We start from the raw sequence: 17660 nt of genomic DNA on the forward strand, positions 1-17660 counted from the left end.
TCTTTTCGAAAGTTTTTTTTTTTTTTTTTTTTTTGAGACGGAGTCTCGCTCTGCCGCCCAGGTTGGAGTACAGTGGCCGGATCTCAGCTCACTGCAAGCTCCGCCTCCCAGGTTTACGCCATTCTCCTGCCTCAGTCTCCCGAGTAGCTGGGACTACAGGCGCCCGCCACCTCGCCCGGCTAGTTTTTTTTTTGTATTTTTAGTAGAGACGGGGTTTCACCGTGTTAGCCAGGATGGTCTCAATCTCCTGACCTCGTGATCCGCCCGTCTCGGCCTCCCAAAGTGCTGGGATTACAGGCTTGAGCCACCGCGCCCGGCCTCGAAAGTTTTATTGAGATGTCATTCACATGCCATACTGTTCATTCCTTTAAAGTATATATAATTCAATTGCCTTTAGAATATGCAGTTATGTAGCCATCACCACAATACATTTTTAGAACATTTTTATCACCTCCAATTCCTTTTTATTGCCAAATAATATTCCATTGTATGGATATACCACATTGTATTTATCCACTGGTGGGCATTTTTACTCTTAGAATATTATAAATAATGTTGCACAAGTTCTTGCAGGGACATATGTTTTCATTTCTTGTAAGTACCTAGGAATGGAATTAATGGGCTATATGGTAATTATATGATTAAGCTTTTGAGGAACTGTCAGATAAGCCATGTGATTGATTGATTTTAAAGACAGGGTCTTATTGTATTGCCCCAGTTGGTCTCCAACTCCTGAGCTCAAGCAATCTTCCTACCTCAGCCTCTGAATGGCTGGGACTACAGGCACGTACCACTGCACCCAGCTGCCATGTGATTTTTTTCCTCCCAATTTTCTCAGTTAACATTAATCATGTATATTTTCATGAGTTGTTAAGTGTCCTTTGAGCATGTGGCTTTTAACATTTGCAGAGTTCCAAATTTTAGTTGGCCGATCCCCTGTTATTGGGGACACTTCCGATTTTCATCATGATAAACAGCATTTCCATGGGCTTTTTTTTTTTTTTTTTTTTTTTAAGACAGATTTGTGCTCTTATTGCCCAAGCTGGAGTGCAATGGTGAGAACTGCAACCTCCACCTCCAGGATTTAAGCGATTCTCCTGCCTCAGCCTCCCGAGTAGCGGGGATTACAGGTGTGTGCCATCACGCCTGGCTAATTTTGTATTTTTAGTAGAGCTGGGGTTTCACCATGTTGGTCAAGCTGGTCTCGAACTCCTGACCTCAATGATCCACCCGCCTTGGCCTCCCAAAGTGCTGGGATTACAGGTGTGAGCCACTGTGCCCAGCCCCATGAGCATCTTTAGGCACCAATCTTTTATTTAGGCATCTCTGGTTATTTCTCTAGAGCACATTAGTCAAATAATTGTATCAAAGGGCACAGGCAGTTTTGAGGCTCTCAGTGCATAATGATAAATTGCCTTCCAAAAAGGATGTGCCCGTTTGCATTCTCAAAAGCACAGTGTGCACCCCTCCTTATATTTTAATAGTTTCCTGAGGTCACCAGAACATGAACATGGGGAGGGCAGGGACTTGCTTGGGCATCTTGGATACCACGCCCAGCTCAATGTGCAGTACTTAGTAGAGGTTTGTGTGACATGAATGAGTGAGAGCACATGAAAGCCCAGATGAGTGCAGGGTCCGTGGGGCACAGTGGAGGGTACAGGTGTGTGAGCACCGTGAAGGCCAGCTCCACAGGACTTAGCACACTGCTGACGTGGGGACTCAGTGCAGACACAAGTGGTAACAAGGCCTCGTGAGTCAAAGAGCTTCTCACCCTGGAGGTCAAAGCAACTGATTGGAGATGAGGAAGCCGCACTCCAAGGTCACTTAGGGACAGACGCTGGCAGGGCTGGTCTGAAGACTGGCAGCAACTCCTTTTTATACTCCACTCTGCAAGCACCAGTCTTTATGCAGAGCTCTGGAAGAATTCCCCTCACTGAGCTAGCAAGGCCATCAAACTCCGCGTTCACCTGGATATCCTGAGGAGACACCCATTACAAGGATGAACTTTGTTACTATCTGAGAACTTGACCATTTTCCACTCACACACACAAGGTCTCAGAGAAGCTCCTTCGGGCGGCTTCTCCCCTGTGGATGACAATCTCATACCCGCAAACTAGTAAGATCCAGGAGAGAAGGGGACAATGTGGGACGTTTAAAGTCCTGCTGTATTTATTTATTTAGAAATGGGATCGTACTCTGTCACCAGGCTGGAGTGCAGTGGCTCAATCATAGCTCACTTCATCCTTGAGCTCCTGGACTCAAGCTATCCTCTCGCTTAAGCCTCCAGAGTAGCGGGGACTACAGGTGCCCACCACCATGCCCGGCTATGCTGTGTTTTCAGATCTGGGGGCTGGTTACATAGACACCTATGCCGTTTGTGAAAATTCTCCAAGCTCTATGCTTAATCTTTGTGCATTTTTCAGCATAAATGTTGTTCCTCAATTAAAAAACCAAGGGGTTGTTGGAACAGAACTGGCACTGATTGAGTCCTTCTCTGTGAAAGGCCTTTCCCTCAGGTCTGTCATCTCAGCTTAAGTTCATGATGGCCTTGGGGGGTAGACGTTAGCCCCATTTTACAAAAACACAAGTCTAAGCCCAGGGAAAGATTTTCCTTGAATTATAAGTCTTCAAAACTATTTCCCTCAAAGCCCAGAATAAAATCTGGGCTAGTCAGATTATACTAGTGATAACAGATAACAACAATTAAGGAATAGAAAATAGAATATTCGATTCAGGCTAATTGTTTTTCTTCGTGTTTTTGTTTTGTTTGTTTGTTTGTTTGTTTTTGAGATGGAGTCTCGCTCTGTCACCCACGCTGGAGTGCAGTGGCACGGTCTCGGCTCACTGCAACCTCTGCTTTCTGGTTCAAGCGATTCTCCTGCCTCAGCCTCCTGAGTAGCTGAGGTTACAGGAGGGCACCACCACATCCAGCTTACAACACAGAGTTTCACTCTCGTTGCCCAGGCTGGAGTGCAATGGTGCAATCTCGGCTCACTGCAACCTCCACTTCCTGGGTTCAAGTGATTTTCCTGCCTCAGCCTCCCGAGTTGCTGGGATTACAAGTGCATACCACTACGCCTGGCTAATTTTTGTATTTTTAGTAGAGACAGGGTTTCACCATGTTGGTCACGCTGATCTTGAACTCCTGACCTCAGGTGATCTGCCTGCCTCGGCCTCCCAAAGTTCTGGGATTACAGGCATGAGCCACCAACTCTGGCCAAATTTTTGTATTATTAGTAAAGACAGGTTTTGCCATGTTGGCCAGGGTGGTCTCGAACTCCTGACCTCAGGTGATCCACCTGCCTTGGCCTCCCGAGGTCCTGGGATTATAGGCTTGAACCATCATGCCCAGCCCAGGCTAGTTATTGATTGATTGTTTATGATTCTTTGACTCAGAATCTTGTCCAGGATCCCACATTGATAGACACAGGATTTGGTCCCAAGCCTGAACTGATTCCAAAGCCCATGGCATTCCCATGAGACTAGGGGCTTCTGATAATGACCATACATTGTGTCAAGTAAGTATATATTTGGGTAGGATAATGCCATATGTCATTCTATTTCTTTTAGAACGAAAGATCCAGTGCTGACAGGAATTCTCAGAGCAGCAGGCACATGGTTAAGGCAAGAACAGGCCGTTAGAAGGAAACGGTAAGGATGTTTGACATCGGTTGTCCCAAACCTGAATAACTGAAACTACACACACACATTTCTGGAAAGGCTTTGACTCAAGTCTGGATTGAAAAAAATCAGGGTTAGAATCAGCACTGATTTGTAACTCAACTTTTTTGTTTCCTTCTTTTTTTATATTTTTTGAGACAGAGTCTGGCTCTGTTGCCCAGGCTGGAGTTCAGTGGCACAATCATAGCTCTCTGAAGCCACAAACTCCTGGGATCAAGTGATCCTCCTGCTTCAGTCTTCTGAGTACCCAAAACTACAGGTATGTGACACATGCCTGGCTAATTTTTTTAAAAGCTTTTTGTAGAGATGGAGCTCTTGCTGTGTTGCCCAGGAGAGTCTTGAACTCTGGGCTTCAAGGGATCCTCCCACCTCAGCCTCCCAATGTGCTGAGATTATAGGTGTGAGCCACCTCACCTGGCACTTTTTCTACATTAAAAATCAAAATTTGCCAGGCTCAATGGCTCATGTCTGTAATCCCAGCACTTGGGAGGCCAAGGTGGTTGGATCACCTGAGGTCAGGAGTTCAAGACCAGCCTGGCCAACCTGGTTAAACCCCATCTCTACTAAAAAAATTTAAAAATAAAAAAAATTAAGCCGGGCATGGTGGCACACACCTGTAATCCTAGCTACTTGGGAGGCTGAGGCAGGAGAATTGCCTGAACCTGGGAGCCAGAAGTTGCAGAGAGCTGAGATAGCACCACTCCACTCCAGCCTGGGTGACAGAGTGAGACTCCGTCTCAAAAAAAAAAAAAAAAAAAAAAATCAAAATTGACCCAAGACATGAGAAACCACAGCACAAGGATCACTTGAGTTCAGAAGTTTGAAACCAGCCTGGGCAACATAGCAAGCCCCCATCTCTAAAAAAAATTAGCCAGGTATGGTGACCTGTGCCTGTACTTCCAGCTACTTGGCGAGCTTAGACAGGAGGACCACTTGAGCCAAGGAATTTGAGACTGCAGTGAGCTATGATCACACCACTGCACTGCAGCTGGGTGATAGACTGAGACCCTGACTCAAAAAAAGTGGCAGAATTGAATGAAAAGGGATCCTAATCTCTCTCACAGCCACTCAAGTGAAACTTCCAGCACCACAGTCTACCTGCAGACAGTCGGGGGAGGGGCAGAGGGCAGCCTTGCAGGTGCAACTGCAGATCTAAACCTCAGTGGATAGGGAGCATCGTGCCCAGACCTCCACTTACCCTCTCTCAGCCAATGAAGAACCCAGGCAGGGTCCCCAGGCAAGATCCCGCAGAACCACCAGTCCAGAGGGGGCAGAGCCGAGTGGCACCATGCCTGCAGTCAGGTCCCTATTGCAACTCTGCCTCTGCCACACCGTGTGTCTGGGCAGGGCTCTTGATTTCTCTAACTCTCACTTTCTTCTTCTAAAATGATGATACCTCACAGGGCTGTTGGGAGGATCAGAAACGAGATTTATAAAATGCTCTTACTGAGAAATCCAACAGTTCCAGGGCAGAGGCTGGATTGTCCTGGACAGACTTGAGGAGACCAAAGCAGCCTTCACTTCGCATGGGATTCCTGGACACCTAAGAAACACGCACACAAAGCTGCGAGAAGCCGGGTCTGGGGAGGCCAGCGAGCAACGTGAAAGGGAAGGAGGGGCTCCTTATCTCTGAGGACACAGCTACTATGGCCACACTGTCTCAGCTCAGAAGGTGTCTCCATCAGACAGTCAGACAGAATGCTCTGGTGAGGCTGCTGGGCCAGAGAAGAGAGGAAGGGAGAGGCCTCTGACTGATACAGACACACAAGACACACTCTTGCCTTTAAGAACTTGCCTGCTGGGGAGAGGGGAGGGAAAGGAAGCATCATGAAATGTGGTGTGATCAGCGCAGAGTGTGCACCAACTCCCCTGGGAGGGAAAGGCTGGGAGGGGAGGTGTATCTGGGTAGGGCTCAGCTGAGCTTCCCAGGTGAGGTGGCCGGAGCTGGACATTTCAGCAAGAACAGCAGAGGAACAAAGGCAGGGGTGAAAAATAGTACCGTGTGTGTGTGTGTGTGTGTGTGTGTGTGTGTGTGTGTGTGTGTACTCCGAGCTTGGGGTGAGAGCACTGAACTTGGAAGAGAGGGGCTGGCAGAGCCCAGATCCCCCATGACATGCTATGTTACCTTTTTTTTTTTTTTTAGACAGAGTCATGCTCTGTCGCCCAGTATGGAGTGCAGTGGTGAGATCTCAGCTTGCTGCAACCTCCGCCTACTGGGTTCAAAGGATCCTCCTGCCTCAGCCTCCAGAGTAGCTGGGATTATAGGTGTGCGCCACCACTTCTGGTTAATTTTTTTGCGTTTTCAGTAGAGACAGGGTTTCACCATGTAGGTCAGTCTGGGCTCAAACTCCTGACCTCAGGCACCTGCTTCAGCCTCTGGAAGTTCTGGGACTACTGGCGTGAGCCACCACGCCCAGTTCCCCGTGACAAAATGCACTCGAAGCTTGGGTTTATCCAGAGGGGATAAAACTCCAACAGTTTTCAGGCACGGCATGTTTCTGGTTTAGAAAGGTCACTGGGTAGCAGGTGGGAAGGAAGGACTGTAGCCAGGAACCCCGCAAGTTCACAGAAGCTGAGAGGGGAAGTCAGAAGAGGGAGGAGTCAGCAGGGTGAGCCCCTGCAGAGGGTGGGCGGGACGGTGTGGAAAAGGGAGGGGCAAGTAGGCTCTGGGCCCCAGCTGGTGACTTGGGAAGGAGCCCCCCACCAGGAGGCAGCCCTTAGAGGGGGGTGATGCATTCAGATTGGACTCTCACATTCCCACGTGACTTTGGGACATTTAGAGGACTGTTTAGGAGGTGACTGGAAACTCAAGTCTACGGTTCAGAGAGGTCCAGGTTCCTGTGGGGCAGGGAGCAGGGGAGGAGAGCTATGGGAGAAGCCCAGGGAAGGCTGGGGTGGGGAGCTGAGGGCCGACAGAGCTGGGTGTCCATACCCAGCTAGCAATACTGTCCCCCAGCATGTACCTGCTGTGGGCACAGTGGTCCCCTGGGGACCTGCTCCCCACTCGCCTCCCTCCTGTGTCTGTCTTCTGCTCTCTGTCCTGCTCAGCACTCCCTCCCCACCTGCAAACCCAGGGGAAGGACTCCAGCTGGAAACACCAGGCCTCAGGTCGGCCTGAGCAGTGGCCAACGCAACACCTGGGTGGGGCCTGGGTCCCAGCAAGACCAGAGGAAAGGCAGGGGAGAAGATGAGGGAGACACAAGGGGTGCCCAGCCACCTTCATCAGAGCAGCACCCCAGCCCACAGAGGAGGAAGGGCAGCAAGAAGATGCGGGAGAGAAGCTGGGAGGGAAGAAGGGGAGAAGAGGAGGGCCAGACCCCAGATGCAGGGTGAATGGCAAGGGAGCGAGCCAGCCTGTGTGCACCTGCCCACTGCCCCTGGGTGGGGGCTGCGGGGGAGGGATCTGTGTGGACTGGTACAGGGCAGGTCTGTGCTGGGGTCTCAGTCATCAGGCTAGCACTCACTACAAGAATCCTCAGCGTCTGGTTGACCCGGAGACCCAGGCCCAGGCTCAGGGCTCCCATCGCAGAGATGCGGTTGTTGCTGCAACAAAGACAACAGACACATGCTTTGTGCAACCTTCCAAGCAGCCGTGCAGAGCCCACTGCCCCAGGGTGCCCACTGGAGTTGCCATTGCAGTCACCAGGTTGGGTCTCTCATTCCAGCCCTCCACTCACACCGCAGGAACCCTGGATAGGTCAACAGGTAAAAGGTAGAGATGACACCGTTCAGAGGGATCACGCAGCAAACACGCCTAAAGCGTCCCTGTCCTGGTGGACACCAGCTGCCGCTCCCTGGCCGTCTGAGCTCTGCAAGTGCTCCCACGCATTCTGCCCGAGCTGGCATCGCATGCCTATCACCATGACAACGCCTGTTCCAGAAAATCACCTTGCTTCTGTCCAAGGCCTCTCCTCCTCCCACTGTTCCCAAACTGCAGGCCTCAGCACCACCCTGGACCACTTTGTCTCCGGAGCCAGTCCCACTTCCCTTTCACTTCTCAGACCCCAGCTCTGGCTGCACCTCCATTTTCAGCCTCTGTGGCTGCCCCTAGTCTTAGCTCCTCCCATGGGGAGGAAAGCTGGGCAGGATTGAGTGGGGCCTTCTTGCCCACGGGGAGCTGCCCCTGGGAAGGGTCTCAGCCACAGCAGCCCATGACCTCCCTGGCCTCTGGCCCATGACCTCCCTGGCATCCACCTCTTTTCTTCCTTCTGGGCTTGTGCCCCCTGGCTAGACTGGGACACTGCATGGCCTGGAGGAGCCCCTCACACAGGGCATGCTCCAGTAGCCACATGCTGAGCAAAACAGGCACTGGGGCCCACTTGTCAGGGTCCTGCCTTGCCTCATCTGGACTAGGCTCGTTTTTCTCCCTCTGTTGCTCAGGCTGCAATGCAGCGGCATGATGACAGCTCACTGCAGCCTGAACTCCTGAATCCTACGCTCAAGCAATCCTCCTGCCTCAGCCTCCCAAGTACCAGGAATGATAGGTGTATGCCACCGGAAATGGACAATTTTTAGATTTTGCATAGAAATGGAGTCATGCTATGTTGCCTAGCCTGGTCTCAAAATCCTGTCCTTAATGGATACTCCCACCTCAGCCTTCTGAAGTGCTAGGATTACAGATGTGAGCCACAGAACCTGGCCTTGGCTCATCTGCAAGGGAGGAAAGCTTGCATGGAGCACCCGCCATGCACCAGGCTCTGCGGGAGATGCTTTATACACACCGTGTGCAATTCGCAGCCATCCGCCTGTGCTGTAGGAATCACAGGTCTCTATGTAACAGTGATGAATTCCCCATGACTGTAATTCCAGCACTTTGGGAGGCTGAGGCAGGAAGACTGCTTCAGCCCAAGAGTTCAAAGCCAGCAGGAGACTGTCTCTACAAAAAAGAAAAAATTAGCCAGGCTTGGTGACATACTCCTGTGGTCCCCGCTACTTGGGAGGCTGAGGTGGCGGGATTGCTTGAGCCTGGAAAGTCAAGGCTGCAGTGAGCCATGATCACATCACTGCACTCTAGCCTGGGCAGTAAAGCAAGATGCTGTTTTAAATCAATACATAAAATTATAAACTCCAGCGATAAGGATGACAGAGCTGCTCTGGGACTGTGGCTCAAGCCCCGTCACGGGTAGACTGTGTGGATCAGCAGAAAGATCATGGAGCCCACGATTCCTGGGGTGTGCCCCCAGGGATCCTCACCTCATGTTGAGTTCCTCCAACACGTTGTTGGCCTTGAGAGCCTCACCCACCGCAGAGGCTCCAGGATCCCCAAAGCCATTGTATGAGATGTCTAGAACTTTCAGGAAGATGTTTGCCTAGAATACCAAAGAGTGTAGTCATGGAACCCCGTCTGACAGTGGAGCAAGCCTGGGTGCCACAGCCTCAGAGCCAGGAGTCCTGAGGAGCAAAGATAAGGGATAAAGGGCAGAAGGGGAGAGGCTCCAAGGAAGGGTCAGGAAAGTGCCATGCAGACCCCCCGGTGGCTACAGCTTGGATGATGGTGGTCAACAGAGCCCAGTGGCCCAGAGCACAACAGGAAAGGACCGGTGTAGATGTGAATGGCCCTCAGAGAGACCGGGAGCGATGTGTGCAGAGCAGCAGCAGGCCCCAGAAACATTGAACGGACTCCACACCCATCTAATGGCTCTGGAGGGCAGGGATCCCAAGATCCAGTGAAGAGCTGTTGGATGAAACCTGCCCAGGGTACTGTGATGGGAAGAACAGTAGGTGCTCTGGCAAGACAGAATGTGACATGCCACCTTGTGGGGCAGGACCCCAAGGTCAGCCCCTGTATCAGGGCAAGAAAGCAGCTGCCATGGCCTGAGGAGGACCCCACAGGGTATCTGGCACTAGGGACATTGCAGACACCTTGTACCACCCTAGCACCAGCTTGAGCCGCCCATTCCCGAGCCCTATGAGCCACACATGGAAGGGAACGGTGGGTGTTTGAGAGGCTGTGCTGGCATCCAAGGGTGCAAGGTCTCATCTCAGGAAACCACCTGCCTATGCCCAACAGTGAGCGTGTGTCACCAGACTGCACGGATGTCCCTTCCCAGCTGGGTGTCTATGGTGTCTGGGGAAGGTGCAAGACATTCAACAGTGACCCTTCAGGAAATGATATGACAGTGAGCACAGCGTATTGTGGTCACTAAATGAAGCCAGGAAAATTAAAATCACCTAAAGAAACAGTCTTTAAGCTCTGCTTAAAAGATCGGGCGGGCGCCGTGGCTCACGCTTGTAATCCCAGCACTTTGGGAGGCCAAGGCGGGTGGATCACGAGGTCAGGAGATCGAGACCATCCTGGCTAACACGGTGAAACCCCGTCTCTACTAAAAATACGAAAAATTAGCCGGGCGTGGTGGTGGGTGCTTGTAGTCCCAGCTACTCAGGAGACTGAGGCAGGAGAATGGCGTGAACCCGGGAAGCAGAGCTTGCAGTGAGCCGAGATCGCGCCACTGCACTCCAGCCTGGGCAACAGAGCAAGACTCTGTCTCAAAAAAAAAAAAAAAAGATCCAAGGTTCATTTCCGAAGAGCTGCAGAGACAGGGAGCTGGCCCCTGTGAGGCAGGTCCCAGCAGACAGGTTGCAGGGCTGACTAGGTGGGGGCTTCATACCTCCAGTCCCCTGGCAAACGCCACAGCTCCCGGGCCTCGGAGGTGATTCCAGCTCACGTTAAGTTCGGTGAGTCCAGTGTTTTCTGCCAGGGCTGGTCCGAGTGTCTCCCCTTCAGAAACACCAAGAGAGACCTTCTGACTCACTCTCTTCACTCCTTCAAAAGATCGCACTGGTGCCCACTGTGTGCTGAGCCTCTGCTGGGCAGGAGGGTCACAGACATGAAACTAACATGGGCCTGCCATGCCCTTAAGGAACTCACATTTCATGGGGGAAATACAAATACAAACGTATGGGATGTGAGCTATTCATTTAGACTGCAAAGGGGGAGGCATGGGTTGTTGAGTGGTGGCTAACCTGTCTTGCGGACAGTCAGGAAAGAGGACAGAGGAGATAACTCAGGACTGAGGAATTCCTGACGGGCTTGTGCATGCACAGTGGGGAGGAGACACAGGAAAGTGCAAATGGCAGAGGCACCTGTGGAAATGCATGCAGGCTTGGAGCTGGGGCTGGGGAGGGCGAAGCCAGTGAGGTCAGGAAGGAGTAACAGGCACTTGAGAGATGCTGAGGGGCCTTGAGTGCCAAGCTAAGGGGCTTAGGCAGCACATACAAGCGGCAAAGAGTCAGGGAGGGCCTTAAGAAGCGATGAGGCTGGACTAGCATTTCAGCAAGTGGCAGGTGTCCAGGATAGACTGGGCTGGGTGGGGGCAGAGGCAAGAGGCTGGGGGACCACGTAGAAGGCTGGTGCCATAGGGTCGGCACGAGGTGACTGGGCTGGCACAGCTGTGATACAGAGGAGATGGGGGTGGTAGAGAAAGGAAGGTGAAAGCCAGGCAGTGGTGTGTGCCTGTGGTCCCAGTGACTCAGGAGGCTGAGGCAGGAGGATTTCTTGAGGCCAGGAGTTCAAGACCAGCCTGGACAAAAAAGCGAGACCTGGAGATGAAGGCGGAGCAACATGGCCGAACAGAACCCTCCAGCAGTCATCCCACAACCCTCACAGGAACACCAAAGCGAACATGTGGGGAAAAGAAAGAGAGATCAGACTGTTACTGTGCCTATGTAGAAAGAAGTAGACATAAGAAACTCCATTTTGTTCTGTACTAAGAGAAATTCTTCTGCCTTGAGATGCTGTTAATCTGTAACCCTAGCCCCAGCCCTGTGCTTGCAGAGACATGTGCTGTGTTGATTCAAGGTTTAATGGATTTAGGGCTGTGCAGGATGTGCTTTGTTAAAAAAAAGTGCTTGAAGGCAGTATGCTTGTTAAAAGTCATCACCATTCTCTAATGTCAGGTACCCAGGGACACAATACACTGCGAAGGCCACGGGGACCTCTGCCTAGGAAAGCCAGGTGTTGTCCAAGGTTTTCCCCCATGCGATAGCCTGAGATATGGCTTCCTGGGAAGGGAAAGACCTGACCTTAAAGGGTCTGTGCCTCTTTGCAGTTGAGATAAGAGGAAGGCATCTGTCCCCTGCTCCTCCCTGGGAATAGAATGTCTCCGTGTAAAACCCAGTTGTATGTTCTATTTACTGAGATAGGAGAAAACTGCCTTAGGGCTGGAGGTGAGCCGTGGCAATACTGATGTTTGTGTACTCCCACATCAAAGCACAGCACCTTTCCTTAAACTTATTTATCACACAAACATCATTGCTCAAATGTGCTGACCCTCTCCCCACCATTACCCTATTGTCCTGCCACATCCCCCTCTCTGAGGAGATGGTAGAGATAATGATCAATAAATACTGAGGGAACTCAGAGAGACCAGTGCCAGCGGGCGGGCGGGGATCCTCCCTATGCTGAGCGCAGGTCCCCTGGGCCCACTGTTCTTTCTCTATTCTTTGTCTCTGTGTCTTATTTCTTTCCTCAGTCTCTCTTCCCACCTGAAGAGAAACACCCACAGGTGTGGAAGGGCTGGCCCCCTTCACGAACATTTATACACATAAGAAAGCACCTGCATAAGACGCAGAAACCAGCTGCACATCACAGTACCTGCTTTTAACATCATAACAGGGAAACAGGCACTAAAGAGGAAAGAAAGCTAGTCTTTTTGTTGTTGTTAAGACACGGTCTCACTCTGTTGCCCAACCTGGAGTGCAGTGGACAATCACGGCTCACTGCAGCCTTGGCGTCTTGGGCTCAAGCGATTCTCCTACCTCAGCCTCCTGACCGAGACTACAGGCACAGGCCACCACTTGGGGCTTTTTATTATTTTTTTTTTTGAGACGGAGTCTCACTCTGTCACCCAGGGCTAATTTTTAAAATTATTTGTTGTCACCACTGGGGCTCCCTATGTTGCCCAGTTTGGTTTCGAACTCCTGGCCTCAAGCAATCTGCGCCCCTCAACCTCCCAAAATGTTGTTGGCATTACAGATAGCCACAGTGCCCTGCCAAGCCTCACTTTTAATTTCACCGACTTCTTGCAATAATTTTCTTAGAAGGCAAACTGGTTCTCTGCCAGGGCCAATTCTCACAGGCCAAGGCTGATGTCACCCCACTTGCTCTAAGCTGCTTGAGACAGAGAAGTGCTTCTGAAAAGGCAATTCTCCGCCAGGTGCGGTGGCTCATGACTAATCCCAGCACTTTAGGAGCCTGAGGCGGGCGGATCACAAGGTCAGGGGTTCGAGACCAGCCTGACCAACATGGTGGAACCCCATCTCTACTAAAAATACAAAATTTAGTTGGGTATAGTCACGCGCGTCTGTAATCCCAGCTACTCAGGAGGCAGGAGAATTGCTTGAACATGGGAGGTGGAGGTTGCAGTGAGCAGAGATCACACCATTGCACTCCATCCTAGGTGACACAGTGAGACTCCACTCTGTCTCAAAGGAAAAAAAAAACGGTTTTTGTTCTTTTGAAAATGTTCCTGGAGCATCCATTAAAAGGCGGATTCACCGGCATTCCCCTAAGAGTTTGGTTCAGCAGGTCCAGGGTCAGCATCTGCATGCCCAACCCAGGGTCCCAGGTGATCCTTACTATTATTGGACCATTTGAGGAGAGGCAGGTAGAAGTGCATATTCCTGGCAAAGCAGATAGCTCCTGCATATGCTCAGGGGCATGACAGTGATGAGATCAAGGAATCCCAACCATGTCTGCTACCTCACTTGGAACAAAATCTTCACCCTTTTTGCCACAGCCTGTAGCCCTGCAGCCCCCTCTGCCCTCTCCACCCCACAGCCTGGCCACGCTTCCCTGGCTCCCTAGCCTAGTCACACTGCTGTCTGCCAGTCTGGGGAACAGGCCCGCATGCTCACGGTTCCTCTGCTTGAAATGCTCTCCCTCTGATCTTGCCAAGGCTGACTCCTTCCCACTCTGCACATTTCAGCTTAAATGTCACCTCACAGAGGCCTCCCCAGCCACCTCTTTAAAGCAGGAGGTCCCCATTCTTCTCCAGAAGCAGAAACTATTTGTTTCTTCTGAGAATGATGTTGTCAACATTGTTCCTTGAGGCCAGGAACTTGGTTTTGTTCAAGGTAGATCCCTGGTGGCTAAGTCAGTGCGCAGCACATACAGCAGTGGGCAATGAGATATTTGTGGAAGGAATGAAGAGTTCTGTGTGGCTGGAGTGGAAGAGGAGTGGGGCAAGGTGGGGTGTGGGGAGCAGGAGCCAGAGCACATGCTCCCTGGCGATGTGCAGTGCGGTCCTGCCAACCCCCACCCACCCCTGCCCCAGGAAGCTGAGTTTTTATGGCCCATGGTGCCCTGGGCAGGCGTTACCTGCTTGCTCATTCAGCTGGTTATAGCTCAGGTCCAGGGACTTCAGGTCTGTGTGGGCCAGCAGGATTTCAGCAAGGTACTGGGCCGCCTGCTCCTCCAGGCCATTCCCTGACAGCTGTATCTTCTGCACGGCCCGGTTGATGGTGAAAGCAGCACAGAGGGCCTGGGCTCCTGCCACTCCCAGCTGGTTCTCCGACAGGTCCACAGCTGGGGGACATATCCACTCCTCAGTCAGTGGGACACAAAGCCAGGCACCCCCCCACCTCCCTCTTCTGCCATCCCCCAAACCTCCAGGTCTGAGGCAGAGGAAGGCGCCTTACAGGTTAACTGTCCTGGGGTTGCATGGTGGCTCTGGCTCCCAATGACTGGGTCCCCTCTGCCCCTGACCTCCCCCTCCCTGTGTGCCCACGAGCTTCTGTGTCAAGCGGTTAAAACTGCCTACCTCCTGGTACTATAGAGACTGCTGTGGTGGGGGACAGCCACCCCGTCAATGACTGTGTCTGGCAGTGATATCACCACCCATTTCAGAAGCCCTCACGGCCCCATTGCCAGTATTGGCAATAACAGCCCAGGTGGCCATGCATGGAGCACTTACATGGGTCACACACTCTGCTGACCACTTCAGGAGCGCGTTTCACTTCATGCTCACCACAGCCCCAAGCCTATGAGGTCTTGTGGGGGCCATTTCACAGATCAGAAACTGAAGCTCAGAGAGGTGAAGCTGCTTGCCCAGGTATCCAGCTCTTTGGTGGCAGAACGGGCATTTGGCCCCAGCCGCATCAAACTCTCACATTGCCTACCTGCTTCTTACAATACCCAACCCCCACCTCTCTGTGTGGAAGGACTCTCCCAACCTGCATTCAGGTATTGGGAGTCTACCATGTGCCAGGTGAAGAGGGGGATGCTGGCTAGCAAGAGAGGAGAGTGGTGGGGTGGGGTGGGTGAGGAAGGGACTTGTATCCAGCATTGACTGCACAGCGGAGGGTCTAACTCTACCCCACATGCCCCCTCCTGTGATGAGGCCCCTCCTTTATCCACCAGCAACACCAGCAGGCCCCAGGTGACATGGCCCAGCTTTTGGGGGTGGAGGCACATCCCTGAGGATAGGGAGGACTGACGCCTGCCCACCTGCCCCAGGCCCAGCACCTACCACGGATGCTGCTGCTTTTGCTCAGGGCACCTGCCAGGGCCTCTGCACCCGCCCCACAGAGCCCATTGTCTCGAAGGTCCAGCCGCTTGACATATGGATTGGAGCTCAACGAGGAAGCCAGAGCCCGGGCGCCCTGGGACAGACAGAGCAAACACACTGGCCACTATCCTGGCTCATGCTCCAGGGCTCAGCCCGCTCCACGTCCTCCAGCTGGAAAGCCCACCCCTTCCCACCTGTTTTAAGTGACACCTGCTTCTCCTTTCAGGCTCTGTGAAGGTCTCCTCCCACCCCCAGCTCTCCCTGACCCCCCAGCTGGTTAGGAGCCTGCAGGTTCCCCAACCCTTAACGCCACCTGTCACAGTCTCAACCCCATCTGTCTCCCAGATGTGGAGGGTGGGGCATGCCTGGCACAGGCAGAAGCTGGGGAGTGTAGGGGACAGACTCTCCCTGTAAGCCTGGATACAGTGTCCCTCCAGGGGTACCTGGGGCCCCAGGCCACGGTGCCGGAGGTTCAGCTCTTGGGTGCTCCCTTGGCGCAGAAAGCAGGAGACGGGCACAACGCTATGGGCCCGGCAAGACCTCAGGTACAGTGTGTCCCTGACCAGTTCTCCAAGCCCATGGGTGCCTGGTAGGAGACAGGGGGACGAATGTGGACCCCTGCACAGCTACAGCCACCTGTGTCACTACCTGGCCTATATTTTGCCTCTAGAAGCACTGCTTCCTGTGCTCCTTGGGACCACTGCTCCCATAAGACAGATGAGGACATCAAGCCTCAGGCAACGCAAATCTTTTCCTTAAAGTCATACAGCTATGAAAAGAAAGTTGGACAACCTGGGCAACATAGCCAGACAATTTTTTTTTTCGAGACAGAGTCTTGCTGTCACCCAGGCTGGAAGGCAGTGGCACGATCTCGGCTCACTGCAACCTCTGCCTCAAAGGTTCAAGCAATTCTCCTGCCTCAGCCTCCTGAGTAGCTGGGATTACAGGCGCCTGCCACCACACCGGGCTAATTTTTTAGCAATAGAGACGGAGTTTCACCATGTTGGCCAGGCTGGTCTCAAACTCCTGACCTCAGGTGATCCGCTTGCCCAGGCCTCCCAAAGTGCTGTGATTACAGGCGTGAGCCACCACGGCCAGCCAAAAAATTTATTAAATTAGCCAGGTGAGGTGGTCCCCTGTAGTCCCAGCTACTCAGGAGGCTGAGGCAGAAGGCTCACTAGAGTGCAGAGTTCAAGGCTGCAGTGAGCTATTATCCTGCCACTGCACTGAAGCCTGGGTGACAGAGCAAGACCCTGGCTCTGATAAATACATAATTTATTTATATATTTGTTTATTAATAAATATGAGCCCGGCCGGGCGCGGTGGCTCAAGCCTGTAATCCCAGCACTTTGGGAGGCCGAGGCGGGCGGATCACAAGGTCAGGAGATCGAGACCACAGTGAAACCCCGTCTCTACTAAAAATACAAAAAATTAGCCGGGCGCGGTGGCAGGCGCCTGTAGTCCTAGCTACTCAGGAGGCTGAGGCAGGAGAATGGCGTGAACCCAGGAGGCGGAGCTTGCAGTGAGCCGAGATCGCGCCACTGCACTCCAGCCTGGGCAACAGCGTGAGACTCCGTCTCAAAAAATAAATAAATAAATAAATAAATAAATAAATAAATAAATATGAGCCCAGGCAATCCAATGTTGTTGGTTGCGGTAGAAGCCGTGGCTGGCCTGCGCTGAGCGTCCCACAGCTAGGGTTGGTAGCTAATCCTGCCAGAGTCAGGCCTCTGCCAGTCTGATGCCAAACTGCATGCTGTGTCTTTTAACCTGGACTGCAGACCACACATGTGTTGTAAACATTTTACGGGAGAAAAAACCGAAATAGTTCTCAATTCTATACATCCATTAGCTTAGTTTTTCCTGTGGATTGGGAAAACCCGACTGGTTCCATTTCAGGACACAGGAAAACCCGGCTTTTATTCCATTTCAGGGCGGGACAGCCCTTGGTGCACAGTCTGGCGGGATTTTGCATTTTACCCTGATGCTTCTAGGAGCAATGAAGGGAGGGCAGGGGGCTGGAGGCGCCCCTCAGACGGGTACGTTCCCTGCGCGACACGGGTCTCCTGCCCCCTTAGCCCCAGCCCGCCTCCCCCGACCCCTGCCGGAGAAGACCCCAAAAGGGGAGGAGTCGAGCCTGCCCCCTCCCCTGAGCACCTTCCATCTCCCAGTCGGAGTCCCAATCGGCCTCGGCACCCTGCACGGCCTCGGGGACCCCTGAAAGACGCCCACAGGCCGCCATAGCCTCCTCTTCTTTCTGCTCTTCATCCTCCCCAGACCTCTCGCAGGAACCCCTCATGGTTACGACCCTCTCGCAGTCTCAGACACTGAGACTGGGACAGCTTGGCGTCCCACTCAGAGCGCGGCCCGGGATTGTGGGCGGAGTCTGCGGCTGCGCTGACCAACCGAATGTGCCGTCCAGCGACAGGCGCCCCCCACAGCCAATAGCGAGGCGCTCCCCCGCGGCGGTCG

General features: G+C 52.6%; 1 protein-coding gene across 1 annotated transcript; it reads right to left on the bottom strand.

Moving 5' to 3' along the window:
• Positions 1-333: 333 nt before the first annotated feature.
• Positions 334-17556, bottom strand: LOC105480682 (leucine rich repeat containing 74B). The gene is made up of 9 exons (XM_011739792.2): positions 17346-17556; positions 15632-15774; positions 15150-15282; positions 14000-14206; positions 10290-10399; positions 8875-8990; positions 7146-7224; positions 5129-5224; positions 334-1976 (listed from the first exon to the last, which is right to left on the bottom strand). The coding sequence occupies exons 1-9, from the start codon at positions 17485-17487 to the stop codon at positions 1821-1823; spliced, it is 1182 nt and encodes a 393-aa protein (XP_011738094.2). The 5' UTR covers positions 17488-17556; the 3' UTR covers positions 334-1820.
• Between the last annotated feature and the right edge of the window lie 104 nt (positions 17557-17660).

The sequence above is a fragment of the Macaca nemestrina genome, chromosome 15 (assembly GCF_043159975.1).
Source record: "Macaca nemestrina isolate mMacNem1 chromosome 15, mMacNem.hap1, whole genome shotgun sequence".
Taxonomy (NCBI): Eukaryota; Metazoa; Chordata; class Mammalia; order Primates; family Cercopithecidae; genus Macaca; species Macaca nemestrina.

What these genes read in the sequence shown, in the direction of transcription:
- LOC105480682 (XM_011739792.2), bottom strand. Translation starts at nt 17,487, where the DNA reads ATGAGGGGTTCCTGCGAGAGGTCTGGGGAGGATGAAGAGCAGAAAGAA. An exon ending in CGTTTGCCAGGGGACTGGAG is followed by an intron (nt 8,991 to 10,289) that starts GTATGAAGCCCC and finishes TTGGTATTCTAG; the next exon opens with GCAAACATCTTCCTGAAAGT. An exon ending in TGGAACTGTTGGATTTCTCA is followed by an intron (nt 1,977 to 5,128) that starts GTAAGAGCATTT and finishes GTGTCTCCTCAG; the next exon opens with GATATCCAGGTGAACGCGGA.